The 20,784-nt window shown below is 39.2% G+C and overlaps 2 protein-coding genes across 3 annotated transcripts; one reads left to right on the top strand and one right to left on the bottom strand.

Annotated features, from left to right (window-relative positions):
• The first annotated feature begins 121 nt into the window (after nucleotides 1-121).
• LOC112573140 (mesoderm induction early response protein 1-like) lies at nucleotides 122-11,279 on the top strand. Of its 2 annotated transcripts, none has more exons than XM_025253228.1 (12): nucleotides 122-147; nucleotides 449-476; nucleotides 884-1,011; nucleotides 1,430-1,769; nucleotides 2,280-2,365; nucleotides 2,673-2,742; nucleotides 2,929-2,985; nucleotides 3,222-3,319; nucleotides 3,833-3,914; nucleotides 4,145-4,239; nucleotides 4,904-5,031; nucleotides 5,841-11,279. In XM_025253228.1, exons 1-12 carry the CDS (start codon nucleotides 139-141, stop codon nucleotides 6,490-6,492), a joined length of 1,773 nt encoding a protein of 590 aa, XP_025109013.1. In that variant the 5' UTR covers nucleotides 122-138; the 3' UTR covers nucleotides 6,493-11,279. The 2 variants fall into 2 exon arrangements, with proteins under 2 accessions (XP_025109013.1, XP_025109014.1); XM_025253229.1 differs by having other exon boundaries at nucleotides 142-242.
• A 2,214-nt stretch (nucleotides 11,280-13,493) lies between these two features.
• Nucleotides 13,494-19,959, bottom strand: LOC112574422 (UDP-sugar transporter UST74c-like). The gene is given in 12 exon segments (XM_025255493.1): nucleotides 13,494-13,777; nucleotides 14,199-14,281; nucleotides 14,619-14,708; nucleotides 14,710-14,766; nucleotides 15,153-15,245; nucleotides 16,022-16,124; nucleotides 16,604-16,672; nucleotides 17,055-17,126; nucleotides 17,613-17,680; nucleotides 18,200-18,286; nucleotides 18,648-18,681; nucleotides 19,394-19,959. Coding segments are annotated over 12 exon segments (1,014 nt in total). The 5' UTR covers nucleotides 19,579-19,959; the 3' UTR covers nucleotides 13,494-13,704.
• Nucleotides 19,960-20,784: the final 825 nt, after the last annotated feature.

The raw sequence follows: 20,784 nt of genomic DNA, 5'->3' as shown, positions 1-20,784 counted from the left end.
AGTTCCTTTTTTCCCTTTAACATTTTATTCAGGTTACACGACAACATTGTCCAATCATATAGAAGTTCACATGTAGGAGTTGTCCGGTCGGGATTTCGCCCAGCCTCGTTTTGTAAGTAGTTTACGAATCTCATCAAAATGGCGGAGGTTTGTAATGCTTAAAGAAATGTTGTGGAATTTCCTTTAACTACACTCAAGCGTGTGTTCATGAATGTAGTTATCAATGGATTTTGATACATAAGGTCTTTACATTTCGTTTGTTGGTGATCGAAATTGCCTAAGTCATCTTGAATCGCAATGCAAAAAAAATTCCCGATTTCTGATGTGACTTTTTGCGCATCCCGCGCAACAGAGCCGTCGCCTAGTGTGTTTTGCATAACCATTGGATCGTATCATATTGTAATTTAAATCACATCTTTGACAGTATTTTTTTGTACTTATTTTGCAGAATGCTGGAAGTGAATCCAGTAGTCCAGGTAATTTTTTTTTTAGTCCTGAACAATTTTCCTGTGGGGTATTCCATTCTCGCTGCATGCAAATTAGGTCAATCGGGGATATCCCTTTGCTATAGTGTTTGCCATATCATATAGTGCATCATTTTAAATGTATTTCTCTTATCACGGAGAGACAGAATGGAAAGAGAAAACATGTCCCAATGTTAGCTTATTGGTTGGGTGCAAAGAAGAGAATATTATATCTATAATAACTTGAATATGTTTTTATATTGACCAGAAAGTGATAGTAATAAAAGTGCAGATGGACTTTTTAAATGAGAAATGCAAAAGAAATTTAAAAATCTTATAAAGACTTTTTAGCTGTTTGATAAAAAAAATTCCACCTCAGGTGTATTATTTGTTACTGTTAAATTTAATGATGTTTCCAGACACAGACAGAGACTTTGATCCTTCAGCAGAAATGCTGATTAATGATTATGATGATGAACGAACACTGGATGAAGAGGAAAATATGAGTGGGGAGAGTTTCACTAATGAGTTGGATGAACTTGAAAAGGTACTTTAAAGGATTGCTGTTTCCAGCAAAAATGTCTTATGTGTGTTTGTAGGCGTGTACTTTGCTGATCTGTTGGGAAGGGGCAAGCAAGTGCAGTTAGGTGTTATAATGCCGCAGAGTGTCATATTTTGCACATTTTTAACGTGTTTAATATACTTTAAGTCCAAGCTATTTTTCTTTAGTTGTTTTGGTTTTTGGCTGGGAGGGAGGAGGTTGCAGCAGGTTGAGTTTTGTAGTCTTGTGCTTTCATTGTTTTTTGGATATCCAAAAATTTGGAAGAAAAAACAGTCATCCCTCCCATAAAAATTTATCAGTAGAGGGACTTATTTTGTTGTTTGTACCTGAAAATTTTAGATCCATGATACAATACTTTATTAATCCTATATCTGATAGCGTGTTTTTTTTTCCCAAATTCTAGGAGGGTGATATGCCTATAGACCAGCTGTTGGCCATGTATGGCTGTGGTGAGGCCACTGGGGGATCTAATGGTCATCCAAGCATCGTCAGTGGTTCAAGCCCTGATGATGATGGAGATGGCACCATGATGAGCACTGGTTCAGGAGACAATGATGGAGGCCATGACAGCACCCGATCTAGCAGCGAGTCAGAGATACTGGAGAACAATGACCTGACCTTAGATAAAGATGAAATTGCCCGTGATTTACTTGCTAACAATGGGCCTGGTGATGACACAGAGACAACAGTAACAGATCTGCTGCATGCAGTGTCATCATCTAGTACAGCACGCCTTTTGAGATGTAAGTAATTGATTCCAGCTGCTTTCCCTTTTTGGAAAAAAAACATTTACCATCTGGTTATTAGTGTTATTTATTAATACCCTAGTTTCAAATTCCAAAGGGTTTCTAGATATGACGCACTACTTCCAGCTGTATTTTGACACTTGGGATGTAAAGGTGTCACGAATTGGTCTTAATCCAAGTGAAGCTCTGTATGTGTGTGTGCATGCACATGTAAAAAAGTAGTTTGATGAACTTTTGCACCACAAGATTGAGAAAACAATTTTGTTAGCAGATGTATGAATTTTGTATGCCAAAGAATGTGGTGTGTTAGAGTCATTGTGATGACCACCCCATAAAAATAGTGCAGTATTAGGTTTTAGAGTTGGAAGAAAATTGAGTACATTCAGATGATACTGATACTGAGGACATTTTGTATTTGTAAAACCTGGTAGTTTTTACTTTAAAAATGATTAAAATTTGAATAAAAGTGAAGATGTTTATCTGATTTGTATCCATTCTGTAAAATAGCTAACAGTCGTCCAGGAAGTGAAGCCTCATCCGATTCAGAGGAGGATGTGGACTATCTACCAGAAAATGATGAGGATGGAAAGAAGGTCAGTATATGTGTGTGTGTATATATATACACATGCACTCGTGTGGGTGTATGTTGCCAGTTGGCGAATGCACAGAACATTAAATATAAGACATAAGACAGCTGTTAAGGGCTGCAGGAAAGCTGGCTTTTGAAACATACTGCAATCTTTCAAGTTACACTAAAATACATTCATAAATTGCAGGTTTTTCAAGCCTGTTGTGCTCTGAAAATTAGGGTGTAGTAAATGAAACGTTTTAAGGTTTTTAAATTCTGTTACAATTTTATTGTTTGTAGTTTTATTGTACCATTATATTTCTTTATTTCAGATGATTCAGGTTGGTCATGATTATCAAGCTACTGTTCCAGAAGGACTTAGTCTGTATGGTGATGCACCAGGTATGTACAAAGCATTGACGTATTTTAAGATCACATCTCAATATTTTATAAGTGATGGTGGTCATTGTAGTGCAATGTTACCGTTAAAAAATATGACCAATAACCTGTTATCTTTTGTTGGATTGTTTTCGCTTGTTATGATCCTTATTGTATTTTTGTGAAGTTGAAATATTTTGGCTTTTTCAGCTTATGAGAATGAAGATCGATTGTTATGGGATCCAACCAAAATTGATGATGAAAAATGTGAGTAACTGACCACGGAAGTGAAAAATGTCGCATAAATTACCATACACTTATCGATTACTTTTGGAATGTTCTTGATAACCATCTTGTAATGGGTGCATATCTATAATGAGCCCATGTCCTTAAAACATTTTTTTTTCCTTTTTGAAACCTGGTAAGAAACATGTTTAGATAGAATAATGGTATTTGGTATAGGAAACTCTTTTACAAACATTTTTTTTTTAAACCTTTTATAGTGGAGGCGTATTTGCGAGATGTCCATGCCCAGACAATGATGAATGCAGTTGGTGTTGGTATCATTCCCACTGGCTGCCATGTAAGAGATGATGAACAGGTAAGATTTTGAAAGATTCGTCTATGTTGGTTCATTGACCATATAATTTTCTTTTATTTTTTTGTCACAGAGGTGTTCCAGAGCATACTCAGTTATTACAGGGACATTCATTTTCAGCTGCTTCACAGCAGTTAACACAAAAATATATCCTACAAAAGAATGAAATTATCTTTTCTAAGTTTTTACAATTTCGGTAATAATGACATGGAGATTTTTTCAGGAAAATAAAATCATGAAATAATATTTGTTTTGTGGGTTATTTAGTTTTTATAGTGGATATTAGTTTTTTTTAATTACGCTGTCATATTCATTAATGGTTGAGTTAAATGTACTTCAGGATCACATGCCTTTTATCCAAAGAGAAAGAGTATTAAGATGGCAACAGTTAGAAAAAGCATGAAAGGACAAAACAAAGTAGTAAATGTAGGGCAAGTGTTTGCAGCATGGGCTGGTTTCCTGTTTTAAAAATCAGGAGACAGGCATAAATGAATGCTCTGCACTTTATGCCTGCAGGCTTTGTACTTGCTTCTGCAATGTGGTCACAATATAGAGGAAGCATTAAGACGACGAAAAATGCAAGCTGTTCCTCCCTCAGGTGAGACAATAGATTCATCTTTTTGAGTGAGAACAATTATATTGTGTTTGAGATGTTTGCTTCGACAGTAGAAAGTGATACCCAGTGTGAAGAATATTTCGCACACTTGCCCATTTGCCTTTCTTTTGCTTTCTCTAGAAAAAAAATTAGTTTTTATGTTTTGAGGGTTTTTTAAAAACAATTTTGCATTGAAATTATGTTCTAAAATTTAGATCTTTTTTTTCCCCCAGATCCAATGAGTTTGTGGTCAGAAGAGGAATGCAGAAATTTTGAAAATGGTCTACGATTATATGGAAAAAACTTTTACTTGATACAGCAGAATAAGGTAGATTTCTTTATAAAGAAACTGTACAGCCAACTTTTTGTAGTTTTGTTTCCACAAAGCTTTCTTATCTTTTATTGTGTCGTATGCCATTCTAGATAAATCATATGTTGGTTGTGTACTTTCTTAGCAGTTTATCAGTACTTTGCTTTGCCATGTTGCAACCTGCGTTGGAACATTCCTCTGTTAAATGTCAAAAGGAAAATAATTTTTTCTGCTAAAATATTAAAATACAAGTTTTTTGGTTTGTTTTTTAACTTAAAAATATTTGCATGACACACAGTGAGCACAGATAAGTTTCAGACTCAAGTGCTTTGTGATCTTCAAACCATAAGATGCAATGAGCCCTTCCAAAATCCCTCTCCTCCCACCCAACCTCACAACTGTAGGGCTTGCATTGTAGAAGTGTGTAATTGTTAATGATGGTACATCCCCTGAAACATCATAGTATTATTCATGTGCATGGGCATATCACATTGTAATGCATCACTCTTTTCCTCTGGAGAGTTTTGCATTGTCAAATATAGCACATCTTACTCTATGAGTGCACAGCTTCCTTAAAATGTGACAAGTATTATTTTGATGTGACAATAGCATTGCTGTATACTGTTCAAGTGCTGAGAACAAGGTTATAGCAAAGAATGAATTAACTGTAATGTATCATCAGGTGCGGACAAGATCGGTGGGAGAACTTATCCAGTTTTACTATCTGTGGAAAAAGACTGAGCGCCATGATGTATTTGCAAACAGGAACAGACTAGAAAAAAGGAAATACACGCTGCATCCAGGAGTGACGTGAGTGCTTTCTTCATTTGGTGAAAGCTTTTTCTTTTTAATTATAAAATCCTAGAATAATGTAAGTGGGCCCCCACACACACACAGGTGGGATGGGTGTGGAGCAGAGAGGTGATAAATGTGTACATTTTATTACTGGCTTTAAGGCATTATTGTCCATATGGGTGTTAAGGAATTAAGAAAAACTGATTCACTAGTGTTTATATATAATAGCTAGTTCTAGATCCACTGTACTGAGCCAATCAAGGGCTGGGATACAATGCAACACTCTCTGGTTCATCACTTCTCTTGTAACCAACCAATCATGCGTTTTTTACAATTGTGAGTAGGCGCATAGCGTCTCAGGAAAGCGATGTGGGTTCTCGTTTCTGAGTAAATACATGCGCTGTTTAGTGTAATTCATATTAATTTTATTATTTATAATATTTGTTTATTGTTAGAATTAATATTAGTCATATATTTTTATACACTTTGGGCTTTTTTCATCTAAAAATTCATAAAATATATATTTTTTGTCCACTGATTGAATTTCGCTGAAGAAGCGTAGATCCGCAAATCATTTATCCAATTAATTTCTTGTAAAACCCCGCAAAATAGTGAAGCTGCAAAAGGTGAGGTGTGAAGTGGCGAGGGATTAACGTATTTTGTTCCTTGCCATTTGTCTGTGATTTGTAGCAACAGTTTATTTTGGGGAAAAAAAGGGTTAAGAAATTAAAATAGAAAGTATAGGGAGTAAAGGGGGGATGAAGTCGTGGGATTTTTGTTTCATGTGCATTTTATTTTTCAAAAAAATTTTTTTTTTATCACAGAGATTACATGGATCGGTTCCTGGATGAACAGGAAAATGGAATTGTGCCAGGTACTATGCCTGGTCGAGATCGCTCTGCCAGCCCTCTCACTTCTCTTATTTATGGGGATCCAAAGCGCACACACCTGAAGCAAGATGCTGACGAGGCCTCTGCTGCCACCTTCGATCCCATAGACCCACAACCCATCACCAGCATTGGCACGGCAACAAACAGTGTTGCGCTAATGCCTGCTGGTGCAAGCGGTAGCATCACTGCAGAAGCCAGCTTCAGCGCCAGTGCTGGAGCCAGTGCTGCCTGCCCTAGCAGCAGTGACAACCAGCATTGCAAGCGTGGACTGGAGGAAATTCAGGACCCCAAAGGAGACGCTAGTGTTCGTGGTGACATGAATGGCAACACAGAAGACTCTGGCACAAGTGCCACTGAGCCAGTGCCAAAGAAGCTGAAAAGGGACAAAGGGGATGTGGGGGTTGAAGGGAGGAGTCTAGAACAGCCAGATGTAGCACAGCGAGCAGACTTAAAACACTTGGACACCGTTTCTCTCCCTGCTTTGCAGGTTATACCTGGCAGTGCTTTAAGAACGGCCGACCTCCCAACGTCCACTGACAGTTTCTGCAGGGGCAGTCGAGCAACAGCTGAATCATTGAGCCAGTGACAGTGGACAGTGTGGTATCCATTCCAACAGAAGTCTAATGTTTGTGCTACATTTGAAAAGGAAAAGTATGCTTCATTGTGCAATAATGGAAGAGCATTGGGGAGAAGACCCGTTGTGCCCAAACATCTCCAGAGATGTGAGCTGGCCGTGTAATGGAGAGATGGGAAGCAAACATAGAAATTTGCCAAATAATAGAGTTGTGCCTGCCCTGGGCAGGAATCGAAAAAAGTCTGTGCAATCTTCAGAATTTATGGTGGCTTATACTCCCCTCCCACCCCACTCTTTAACTTCCTCTCCAATCAAGGCAAAGGTTGAGACAATGGGAACCTAGTGGAAGTGTGAATTCTTTATCTGGAAATACGTTTACCTGTAAGTCATGTGTTAAACACAGAGGAGGATGTTCAGCAATGCAGCACAACACCAAGTCAAGATTGTGGCTGTGAGATCTCCAGGGTGACACTGTCATATACACTGTTCAAATCATGGTCACATTCACATACGTTAAGTAGATTTTTATCTGTTTTCACTTCTTTTATGGGACAACATCATTGGGCATACAAGGACCCTTCCTCTACTTTCTGTTCCCTCTTCCCTCTTCCCTCCATCCCACTGTCACACATCTACCTGATTTTTTGAAAATATGTTCATGACATATAGTTATTTAGTTGCCTATAGTTACAGCTCTGAAAACTGAACTTGTATACTTTGGCTTATACTTTCCCCAAACTAACCCTTTCCTTCCTATTTTGTGATGCTTTCAAGATGGTTCTTTAAATCAAACATTACAATTTGAAAATCAGAGTGGGAAATCTTAGAAAAGGTCTATATTTATCCATTTTTACACAGATACAATTAAGTTATAGTGATTTTTTTTCTATTTTTACTGTTGTATTAGATAATTATTATTTAATTCTCTAATAATCTACAGTTTAGCTGTGCAGTTGCCATATAGAAAATTTGTGACAGAAGATGTTCATCCTACACTTTAGCACAGCGCCTAAGCAGTTTCTGATTGACAGGATACTTATGTAATCAATATTGAATAACTGGCTCGATGCTAAGAATACTAAACTGTTAAAGAGCATTTGGTATGTCCAGCATTGTGGAGGTATAGGGGAAAATTGTTCTGCAGTCTTGTTTTAGGATATGGTAAAGCTTCACATTGAAGTTCACACCCTACCTTCTGCCACATAAACTTACTGTGTACATAACAATTATTTCCAGTTGTTAATGGCATTGGCACTTTTGACAGCAAGTGCATGATTATTGTGTTACACTGAAAGAGTGGGCATATCTGCATTTGTGCACAATATGATGTGTATAGGCCTTAATATTAGCAGGTCTTAGGAAATGGCAAAAAGAGTGCAGACATATTGTAGAGGCCTTCATTTCTAACACTGCCATTTAGACCTTGAGAGAACGAAGAAGAGTTGGGCTGCTAATGAGCCATGCATCGTGCAATTTGCAGGAAGCACAAGCTATTCGAATCCTTTGGGTCACATGATGACAGACATAATAGGAAACTGTTTCTTTATCTGCTGTTTGAACCTGAAAATGACAGGATGTTTACATTTAGTGAAAGACAGAAGGACCGTGGGATAAAATTGGATGCAGAGGTTGATAACCAATGTGAATAAGGTCTTCTATGGTCCATTGTTTTGAGAGAAGACAAAAAGAAAAAACTGTTATAAGTGGTTGTGTGGTGTGTGCATCCATGTTACATATGTGATCATTGACACTGAGTTATCCAAATGCCTGCATCCAATTTTTTTGTCTGTTTTTCTGGAACTTTGTTCCTTACCATAATGGCTGGGAGTGGTCTGGGGTTTACTAAAGAAGGTTTACAGTTTTGAAGGGAAGAGGATATTTACAAATTCTTAATCAGAATTTGAGAAAATTTATACTTTTGTTTCCCAGACAAATCACTCTTCTCATAAAATGAAATGGGATGGGTATTTTTTTTTTTTTTAAGGGTTTGTTGGAAGAGAGGGCAAGTTGACTTGTCTAGTTATCACATTAATTGAATTACTGTAGAAAGGGAGGGAGACTGTTCACCTTACTCATCTTACCAATATTTGACACTACGATTAGGTGTATTCATGCAAATGTGTGCATATGTATGTACACACATGCGTATGTGCATAAATGAATATATGCCTTTGCTAGTCTTCGATATACAGATTGCAGAGGCTTAAGAGTCATGATGCTATTTATCGTTAACTTTATAAACACCATTTGAGTCATCCCATCATTTTTATTGTAAAACCAGCAAAGAATGAAATTTTCAAAATTCTCTTCAGGGTGACAGGGGTACAATTATCCAGTAGAAACCATAACGGTTATAAGACTAGATGATAAATAAGCGCCCTGTCTTTTTTTTTTTTTTTTTTTTTCATGAAGAGATGTATCCTAGGATATAATGAAATTGAATCACTGAGCATGATTTTTGTGGCATTGTAAGATAAGTGTGCATGTGTGTTTAGTACTTGCATTTGGAAGACAACATTCATTTGGCAGTGCCAAGTCCATTTTATAAACAGAGAATCAGCAGCCTGTATTGAATTTGAAATTATTGCATCATATATTTTTTTTAACTCCTGGTGTGTAAGAGCTGATCAATAGGCACAGGCACAGGCACTGGCATGGGCAGGTATGTATAAGTGGTTCAAAGGTGGACCATCATTAATTTATAACATAATTATGAATACAGTATTCCACTGCCAGACATTTGCCTTAAAAATAGTTTCTTGCATATTTATACCGCATCTTCAGCTATTTGTGATTATTATTAAAAGAGATTATTGTTATTATTTTTAAGAGATATTTTCAATAAAAGGATTTAAAAATTTTGTAATCAGTTAAATAAGTCTGTCTCAAATGCCCTGACAAGCTCCATTTGAAAAATTCATTGGAATTTATCATAGCAGCTAACTGATGAAATATTTAAACTTCTATACTATATTGTTCCTGGGTTTAGTAAAGTCTTCATTATATTATTTTTGGGTTTGATGACTGAAAGTACAAGTGACGTCTGCCAACATTCCTGATGTGAAGATTAGGTTAACGTTACACCCAATCAAATATCATTTGCTTCAGTCATTGTGTTAAGAGGCTTGATGAAAAGTGAATAAAATATCTGTCATTAGTAGGAAGTTAATGGCTCTATAATTTGCAAAAGTATATTTTGACACTTGTTATTGATGCTAATACACAAGATATATAGGATTCAGTACAATATTGCTTGTCAGTTTTGTTACCAGCCAGATAGCACTGAAACAACAGAGATACAGCAGTATGTTTTCTTTATATAGAGAGAAAACTGTTCCAATACTTTAATTACTGTTTAAAATTTAACACTTGATGGTTATGGTTTTGAGGGTCTATGCTAAATATTACCTCTAGCAGCAGTGTTTGTTTATCCTGGCCTAGGGTGACAACTTCATGGTAGGAAAACTTTCACAGGGCTTCTGCTTACGCAAAAAATTGCGTACAGTATGCATTAAAAGTTCAGAGGACCCCTTCAGTTTCCCTCAATGGGGTCCCCTTCAAATTTGGGCGAAGAACAGGGACCCCTTAAAAATCTGAAGAATGGGTCCCTGGTACCCCAAAGAATTTAGCCTTAGCAGAAGCCCTGCTTTCAATCTGTCTCTTCTGTGATGTTCACAATCACCTGTATTTTATGCACATTGTGTGTGTGTGTTAAAGATGCTAGCTGGCTTTAAAGTAGTTCTGGATTTTTTTGCTCACATCTCAGAAGGGTGTTTGTCCACAAAGCAGAAATGCAGCAATGTGGAAACACATATCCTTCAGTAACAGCTCTATTCTTGTGGGACAGATTAGTGGGGAATTAATTGGAAAACAAAAAGTAGTATTAAGGTATGATTTAAATGGAGTGTACCATAGAAAAAGTAAAATTTGGGGAGAAATAGACAAACCAAGTGTCATTTTAAAATTTGTTTGCTATCATTTGCACTGCTTTTTATTCTGATTTTCTTGTCTGTTAAGTTTAATATTGCTCTTTACTGTGTTTGTTTTTTACTGATTTAATAGATATTGCCTTTATAATGATAAGTAGGTTAAAAGAAGTGGTGCAACAGATTTAAGACTGGTGAATATTCAGATACTTTGCAAAGAAATCACCCTGTCGTCATCAATCATGTGTCAAACACACTTATCTGTTAACTCACCAATGGTAAGTAGAATTTTAAATACTCAAAGCTGTAAATTACTGAGGAAGATATTGTCTGCCAGTTCTGTTGTGGTCTGCATTTCTAACAAAGATTTTTGAGGCAACCTGATGTTAACTGTTAAGCATTTGTTTCACAAAAAATTGGATCAGTCTGTTTCTGTGTGTTCCTCTAGCATTCCCATCTATCATTTAAGGTTTTGTATCTTTGTGGTGGGGTGGATGAAGAGGCTTGTTGCGTTAATACTTTTATAGTTGTTTACAAAACAAAGGACTGTCGATGAGATAACAGTACTCAAAATGTTGACTACCAAGAATCAAAAGTTGTTTTGTGCTAATATGTGTGTGTGCATGCACTCTAAAACAGTGAAAGAATGTCAAAGATACACAGAATGAAAGAGAAATCAGGGAAGCATTCAGTTGTTAGGTTAAGGTTTTGTCTTAGAGCCTTTGTATGAAATGGAATGGTTTGAAAATGAAGGTGGCATATTGATTATATTATGTGGATGATTTATCTACTGTTTTAACAACTTGTCCTCGTAATATCATTGAGGTTAGTTATATGACTGAATCAGTCTCAGAATAAATGACTGAAGCTTGCTCATCTGCAATTTGTTCCTTTTGTTGGATCACATGTAAGTTACAGGCCAAACCAATTGAACAGATGAAACTAGTTCTCTACCACATTAATCTGATTAGGTTAAGTAATGGTTCACAAACTGGCATAATTGGTTTTCTCATAGCTGTTGTGTCTTCACTAGCCCGAGCACCGCAACATGGTATTGAGAAAGTTTGTAGGCTTAGCCAAGGCTGCCTGTAGTAGTCTCACATGTTTTTGTTGTGGCCATTTTCTACCACAGGGGAAAATGACAAATTTGTGGATGTCTTTTTTTTACATTTTTTTAAACAACCTGTGAACTGCAAGTGTGTGAGTGCATGTATGCCATTGGGGAGAGAAACATGTAAGATCTAAATGAAAGGAGAAAATATTCATGCCTTTAGTCAATGAAGCAGAGCAAGAAGGAAGACGAGAAACTGCATATGTGTGTGCGTGAGAGAGAGTGTGTGTGGTATTTTCTATAAGTTTAGCACACTACTTACCATGTATTCTCGCTTCCAATCGCGCTGTTTTCGGATGTCCAGGCGTCCTGGTAATGTCTGCTTCATACACTCAGAAAGTGCTGCCTTCGATGAACCGTAGAGACCGTTGCTGACGCACCGTGGGCGTTCATGGCTGACGACACAGGACACATCCTGCTCAACCAGATGAGATGTTGAGTGCATGGTCCAGAAGGTAAAGCCGACAGCTCTTGTCATGCGTGTGTCTCCCGGCTGCATGCATGTGGCATGTGCCCATGTACCGTTGTACGCAGGACGGAGGCCAAGAGCTTGAAAGCGCAAAGACGGGAGGAGGTAATTTCAGACCTGCAAATTTCAATCGTGCATTGTGGTGACAGACATCTACTCATTGCAGGTCTCTCGCTCTTGAGAGATTAAGGCTTCATTCTATAAATCTTTGTATCCTTGTCGAATATGATCTTTGACACTTTCGAGCTGAGAAATACATGTAGGTCGAAAGCCAGAAGTGTTGTCTGAAAACCAGCATCTCTGTAGGAACGACGGTTGGAAAGCCAGTGGCTTTGCAGTAAAGGGTTCAGCACTGCTGTAAGAAGGGTTGTTTGAAATCCAGGGTTCTCCCACTGTCAAAAAGCTGGTACTGGGTTTATTTATCCAGTTGTTCTCGACTTCATGACCTCGCTGGGTACGCCACCCTGTCCTGCTTTGACTGACATCATCCTTCATGACAATGTGCAAGTGTTGCTTTGTTTACTCCCTTTGGATGAATTGCTGCTTTATGGTATAAAGTTTGTGTGAAGGTGAAAGGTCATATATCCTGAAGGTGCAGTAAGCAGTTCATCTTGTCTAGGACATGACATGCAGGAAGGCGGAGACCTAACTTTATTTTTCCTCCATCTTTGACGTTGCCTGGTATATCAGGTGGCTATTTGGTGGAGGTTTCCACTCACAGGTCAAGGCAAGTCCACGGTCAACGATCTTTCGCATTAGTCAGGGGACTTGTCGGCTGTTTGTGTACATACAGTAAGGGGCGGGAGTTAAAATGAAACTCCACATGTCATGTCATGCACTGGGAAATAATGCTAATGATTTCTTGCTTGGATGGTTGGTTGATTTCAGCTAAAAACAAGTGGGGTTGTCAGGAGGAATCCAGCGAAAACAAATGCATAGCTGTGCGTTCAACTGTCTTACGGCTTGTTGGTTGTTAAATTATTTTCTAGAAGTGCTTCCCCCGTTCAGATGTCGGGGGAAAAGGGGATTATGAGTTGTGTTGATTGGAGTGAGGAGTGAGCAAAGATGTCGGCAAACTAGAATACCAGGCCCAAACTGCCAGAAACCAGTGAACTTAGGTCACGACCACGTGCAACACTCCGAGACCCGAACCCCAGAACCTCTGTAGTCTCGCAGGCGCTTGCAACAGCTGGTCCCTCTAGGTCCAGGGTGAGATGCTGAACATCTGGAGCCAGTCACGCGTGTCATCGCCTGTGTCACGCTTGTGTGACACGTGTTCGCATCCAGTTTGTCAAGACTTGTGTTTGTTCCTAACTGGTGTGACTTACGTACTCTCACCTGTGACCCCCACTTGTGTTACCTGCGGATTCGTCAGAGGCGAGAAACTGCCACAGTACGTCACTACTCGAGGACGAGAATTTTCTCAGCTGAAAAAAACGCGCTCCCATTCTCGCTTTTCAGACAGATCAAATGCGCAACAAATGTAAAATAATTAAAAAATAGGAGCTAAAATCATATGCTGGCTTTAATTGCATATTGTGATTTATCACACTCAAACAATGATTAGGCACAAGCATCATAAATGATTATTTTTTCATGTCACGTGACTATGCTTAAGACACGTCCACATCAGATGACTTTCCCCATGTTCAGGCGCGTTCTGGGAGGGTAAGAGGTGGGCGAGGGTGAGGAGTGGCCATGCTACTGGCGCCTGATGGTCAGGAGACGGGCGCCGGCGCTTTGGGCTTCTGGCGGAAGGTGACGTATGTGTATATCAGGCTCCCCGTGACACTGCCAACATCGACAAAAATACGTCAAGTGACGCGCGTGCGTACATCAGGATTCCAGCATCAACACAAATACATCAAAGTGAAGTGTGCATACATCCGGCAACTCTACCAACATCAACGTGCCGTAAATGGACCTCCGGCTGCCTGCAACAGCGACAAAGAAGAAGGGAGGAGTGACTAAGCTTTGTTGCGAGTCCATATTGCAAGTCTGCACGGCACGGAAGGCAGATCTGGATAACCAGGTGAGAATACTGATATATAAACTGTGTCCCCAGGAATCATCACGGTCCGTAATGCGTGATTCAATATAAGGTTTACACCTCAGTGGTGCAGGCTCTCAAACACGTGTGCTAACATGTCGATGCTTAGTTACTGATATTCTTAAACAAGTAACCTCTATACCACCTTGTACACTGAGTTACCTGACGTTGATGCCGATGAAGTTGACTAAAGAGAAAACATAGTCACCACCAATGTACATCCCCACATAGGTAACGAACAGATTCTGCAAAGAAAGAGAATAGCCTAAGGTGTCTTTCTTTCTTTTTTCTTTTTCTTTTTTTCATTTTTCTTCATTCTTTCTTTCCTATCTTTTTTCTTTCCTTTTCAACTATAGTTTACATTGACAATTATCAACCTTACTACACAAGTAAGTCATAATAAGTTTCTTTACGCTCTGTTCCAAGTCATATTACTACCATCATACCCAATCCCTTCTTCAAAAACCAAACACAAAAAAGACTAATTGATGTGACTCCACTTTTAGTTTTAAACAAAGATCAACACATCAGCTCTAGGTCAAATGTCACAGAATGACTTACGGCAGAACAGTTGATAAGTACCTTGATGACCCCGACGATGCTAGTGGTGAGGGCCGAGTTCAAGTGCGTGGACACGATGATGGCGTAATTCAGGACGAACCCCATGACACACGGACAGCAGGAACTCACCCAGAAATACGGGCTCACCCCACTTCCCGAACGCCATCGCCTGAACAATAGATGCCAAGCTAACTTAGCAATAGTTATAATAACAACAGCATCACGGGGTTTTCCCTTTCATTGTTCTTGACATCGTGATCATCTTTGAATGCTGAGCCAGCTCCTATCATTAACCGAAATTTAGGATAGAGAAAGAGCAGTATTCCCAGAATTTGTGCATAACAATAAAATCCCCAGCAACAAAGACAAGTTTTACCTTTTTACCTAGAGGTGATAGGGTAGGTTGGAGTGTGTCGGAGGCAGTGGGGGAAGAGAGAGATCATGTATTGAATGACTGTGGAAATGTCGGATTTTTCCCGGTGTTGGTAACGGGTGGGAATCGGGGTAGGCGTCTTTGCGTTTTGTGGAAAGCTTGACATTAGTGCAGGTACCGACCTTGTCGAGTTCTCCGGTGCAGTAGGTCAGCGCAAAGGCTGGTCCCATCATGATGAGGCTGTTGTAGAACATCAGACCAGTCTGACCCAGCTCCTGCCAGCAGACACAACATGTTTTAGTTCTGTGGCTTCGTCTGCCCCACAGTCATCAATGTCTCTTCCGTCACACCTTTGTTCAGCTTTAAAAAGCCAAAATAAAGCATTTCTGTTGATTATTTTTTCCATTTGTTTTGGCTTTCATGACTAAAAAGTGAAGATAGGGGCAGTGAATGTGGGTGGTTCAGTGTGCCTAGAGCTCTCTTTTTGCCGCCTTTACTTTATGTCTTCCATTATAAATCTTGTACCCATTTCTGCTGGGTGAACAGGGTAAGTTTTCGAACTACAGATCCAAGCAAGCCTAGAACTATGCATTCTATAGCTAAATAATCATTTAATTGTATAGCTATATAAAAAAGTACATATATCATTCAATTGCATGATTGCAGAATGCATTCGAAAGCTAGAGAGAAACATTCCCCAGTCTAGCGGACTAACCACTCAAGCATTATTCTTTGGCATAAGTAAAGCTTATTTGTATCGATAAAGGAAACAACGACTATAATCAAGACGTTGACTGTTATACTCTCGTGCGTCTGTACTTGTTTATACATGATTTTGAGATGGGCTGTGGGGGTGTGTGAACAGACAGACACACGGGTGACACAGAAGGCTACCCAATGTTGACATCTTTAGTTACTTCATTCTCTACATGCGAATCCCACAATCCACAGTGAGTTGCACAGAAAGAAGGAAACGGATTCGAAAAGAAAGGAGGCTCGTTCCACCGACAGCATGTAAACAATCCGTTGGACACGAATCTTCTGACTTCACCTTCGCGTCCAACTTCTTCTTCGTGAAGACTCCGTTCATGCACGTGCAGACGTTGGCACACAGCACAAAAGCATAGCCAGCAAAATCGAACGACATGTCATTACTGAAACACAGAGCATGACAATTGTAGTTAGCAAACACAGGAATACAGGCTTTGCCTTTACTAATGAGAACATCTGGTGTCTGCTATTCTTGTTTATTAATTATAACCCGGCGCTATTTTTTTTAGTAAACACGCACACAAGCGAGCAGACTCCCACCTCAGTCTTTCTCCACTGCCTCTTTTCTTCTCAAAGATAGTTGTGAATGTGTAGAATAACAATTACAATCGCTACAAGTGTTCTGTCCCTGTTAACACAATCGTTTTTCTTTCTCTCCACAGTGGTATTACAATGTTCTGTCTTTGGGTACTGCAGTCTCTAGTATTGCTCTGAACTCAACTGTGCTTAGTGTTGCTACGTTATGTTTGTACAGTTGTAGTGAATGTGGTTGGTGAGGCTGTATGGTCGTTGTGGATGAGTGGTTGATACGGATTGATATGGATACGTGGCTGTTGTGGTTGATGTGGCTGTGTGTTCATACCTCGCAGCGACGACTGCGCCAGCGATCATGAGGAAGACAGAGAACTGTACAAAGGGTGTTGCCACAACCCTGAAATATGCACACATATATACATGTACATAGACCCATTCTTATAACAATACCCATTGTATGAACCTATGCAACCTGTGATATCCTTGCTGAATGCCTTCAAGTATCCAAGCTCTGTCTGAAAAATGCTCCCGACAAAATCAGAATATTTGAAGAAAAGAGCTAGTCTCATGATGTATAACTGTATCGTTCACAACAGAAATTATTGATGTTTTCCATTACTATAACTTGTTATTGTTGTTGTTCTTCTTGTTATTTTCATTCAAAAAAAATTTCATGCAAGTGAAAAGTGTATTGGGTTTGTGTCAACCACTTGAGTATATTCAGAGAAAAATTCTTTCAAACTGGAATTTTTGTGAATAGCTTGCTCGTAATGACTTACCCAAGAATGAAATACTCGGCGATCATTATGAAGAGGTTGGTGAATCTTCGTAGCACAATCAACATGGGTAAACTGCAAGAGGATGATTTAACAAGGTCAACATCAACAGAATAGATATTTTTCAAAGGAAGATAGAGAGATGCACAAAGACAGGTGCACACACTCACACCCACATACCCGTTCATCAACACATCTTCATCCTAGATGCTGCTGGAATCGCAGCATAAAGTTGTATAAAGTATTACACAAGATATAATAGTAACGAGGTGTAATGATTACTCCAGAAGATATAACGGTAATAACTATTCCACTAGGTATAATAAAATGTGCATGCCCTAGACTGAATGATGTTTTGCTGTTCGCGGGTGGTTTGTTGTTTTTGACCGGGTAAAAACCCTCGTATTAATATTTTCCATGAAATAAGAGAAAATACCCCCAAAATTACTTGTTAAAAAATCATCGGGTTTTTTTTTTTTTTAATCTGTCTAAAATTCGTCTGGTGATATTATTTGTATGCATAGGAAGTTGCAGTACCAGAATGCTTGAAAAATGACATACCTCAGACTTTTGGTACCACCCAGACCGAACACCATGGAGCCAAAGTAGAACAAAGGAAGTGGCCATATCTACAGAAATAAGACACAATGGCAGTTCTGTATTGAGTTAACTGCATTTTTATCTCCTTTTCTTGATAGTGTTCTTTGTGCGTGTGTTTACATATTTAAATACACCGCGTATATGTGTTCTACTTGTCAGAAGCAATATTTCAGCCAATGGGAAAAGCGGATGGAAGTATGTTAAAGGACTATTTTTTTTTAATGATGACTTAAAAATCATTCGTCACCATGGATTTTCTTAAGGGGAGAGGGGGTAGCAAAAACTACAGGTGGAAAGTATAGGGTGTTACCACGAACTTATATCCCCAAGTTCATGGTGTTACTGTTAAGAGTAAGGTCACAGTGCTGTGTTCATTCTGTGATCAATTTTCGCCAAGCTGCCGCTGTACAGTTTGATATATGGGACATTTCGTAGACAGGGTTACCATGTTTTAACTGCCACCCTGATTTCTCTCTCTTCTTTTCCTACCCCATCTCCATCCCAAAGACACAGCGACAACAGCAACAACAACAGCAGCAGCGTGTTACCTGCAGCAAGACTTTGGTTGACGGATTGGGAAAGCGGACGAAGTTGCAGATCTTGGCCAGGAGCAGGAGCACGAAACCCACGACCATCTGAAGAACAAGAGCGAGATTTAGTTGTGTTTCTTTTGAATTTTTCGAGGCTTTGTGAATGTGTTAAAATGACAAATCTTTATTAACGAGGATAACAGAATAAGCAAAAGTTATGTTTTTTGCATCTATCTCGATCTAATTAGAAGAAATTAAAAACACTACATTATTACAAAACAAAGGCATTTAAATCACAAAAAAAGAAAAACTAGAATAAGTACACTGATGAGAGTTGGTGTCAGAATTGGCATGGATTCTTAATATTATCATGGATCTCTTATTATTTTGGTAGAAAAAAAAATGTAGAAAGTGTATGGAACATTTGAGAGAGAATACGAAAGACAGTCTACAAGCGTTTGCTTACCTGTCCAAGTCCTAAAGTCAAATATGATGGAAATCTGTTTGGAAAAGAAATGAAGAAAAACTTATTAGAGTCGAAGTCATTTGATTCTTTACTTCTTGGTCCAGTAAAAGTTTCTCATCACCAGTCCTGCATGACTGTCCTGTCCTGCCAAAAACGTTTACGGAATGAAACAAAAGAAAATGCTAAATTGAGAACAATTTATAAAGTGTACAACTTCAATGCATATTGTCTGTGCATGGTATTACAAGTCTGTGATGCCTGTTCTCCTCTTGTCATGGATCATGTACTGCTGCTGACGACATCGTCGAATTGCACATCCGATGAAAGAAAAGATTCCATCTAAACTTCACAGGGCATTCATCATGGTTTTTTTGCCCCTAAAAAACACTTGAAATCATGATTTTCTTCCACAATGTCGTCATCGGCAAGTTAAAATGTAATAATGGAATTTTAAAATTTAATAATGTTCCGGTTAAGTTTTTGAGGTTTAAGTCTAAGAAACCTGGTCATGTATCCGACCTGTGAGCGAAAAAGTTGCAAATCCTTCCCTGTTCAAGCTGATTTCATTAACACAGATAACTTGATAACTGTTATCGCAAAGGTTTCTATTTTTGTGTATTAAGCTCTAACCTTAACGTTAACCCTCTGTAAGTAGAGGGGACGGAAAAGACCCCTTAGAAGAAAGCAGATCAAATAAATGAATAAAACGAAAGAAAAAAGCAGAGTTGGTGTTGGCAACTATTTACCCTTGTGACGTCAGAACAAGCTTGTTGGTGATCATGATGATGATGGAGGAGAAGCCGTAGAAAAGGACCGCCAAAAGGCGATGCAGCATGGGTCGCTCCGCTGCAGCATCTTGACTTGCTGCAGCTGAAGTCGCGGTCAGTTCGGCCTCTGACCTCTTGCCGTCGCCCACTCCTGACGCGGTCATCGCAAGACCTGGACGCCCTCACGCCCTCACACACACAAACACACACGCACACGCACCACACACACAAACGCACCACACAACAGAGCGAGAAGTTTGCTCTGTAAGAAACCTGGCTTCTGTCACTCCAGCTCTAGAAATCTCCGACTGGTGTTCGTTTCCAAGCCACGTTAAAGGTTTCTTTCTCCATCTGATCGTAAACTCTTCGACATGACCAGGTGCGGGCGCGACCACGACCACAGGCGTGACTCGAGCTGTTGCTCAGAGGAAGGTAAAGACGGTTTTTTTTTTACATATTTTGCACAGCTTGCGAGATATTTATTGCCCAACTCTGTCTCCCTCCCCTTTCCACCTCCACAACATCGATTCCATCCTGCAGTCGATTCGAGGGTCCTGTTACTACTTTAACGGGCTTGTCTCTGTCGTCCATCACTCTAAATCCATAGGTGTCTATATCCACAGGTGCGCAAAACCAACTCCTAAAACCAGCGATTCTGACTTCATTACTTCCAAGTATCAGCAAGTACAGGTGCTCAGTTCTGTAAAGGAAGTCCGTTCACACTGTTTATATAAATTTTGCTCTTATATCATCTTACTCCCTAGTCTCAGATTCCAAAGGGCTTTGGTGTTGTTTGTTTTTAATTGCAGGAGGTCTCTTTGGGTGACATTCCTTTTCCCTAGTTTTTGGTACTGCATTAATTAAAAGACTAGGTGGGGTGTAATTTTTACTGATGATTAAGTTACGTTCAGTGGAGAACACTTAATTCCCCAAATCTGGTTGAATACCCCTCATTCGTTCCAGAGAGGCAGGCCTACAACAAGTACCATGTACAAAAAGAGGTTCAAATCATGGCATCCCAAGATGCTTAACTAACATATGTTTCCAGCTTTCCCGTTGGACGTCCTTCTTGTTGACCTCTTCCTGTGCAAGATTTTTGCAAGAGTATATTTCGAGAGCGAAAGATGGACTTTTACCAGAATAATATAGTCAAACAGACGTGCAAACACGCATACAAACACCAATACCCAACATGTACTGCAAAAGGGGAAAATAGTATATCTCCAGTCTCGAGAAGGTCTGCTGCAGCAGCTGTGTCCTCCTTCGCACTCTCTGATGTAAATCAGCATAAGTGGCTTCACTGTAACAGAACTGCATCGATTTGTTGTTATCCGAAATTTTACAAAACTCCAAACCGCATACGAGTGTCG

The sequence above is a fragment of the Pomacea canaliculata genome, linkage group LG10, assembly GCF_003073045.1.
Source record: "Pomacea canaliculata isolate SZHN2017 linkage group LG10, ASM307304v1, whole genome shotgun sequence".
NCBI lineage: Eukaryota > Metazoa > Mollusca > Gastropoda > Architaenioglossa > Ampullariidae > Pomacea > Pomacea canaliculata.
This window is presented reverse-complemented; position numbering and strand designations above follow the sequence as displayed.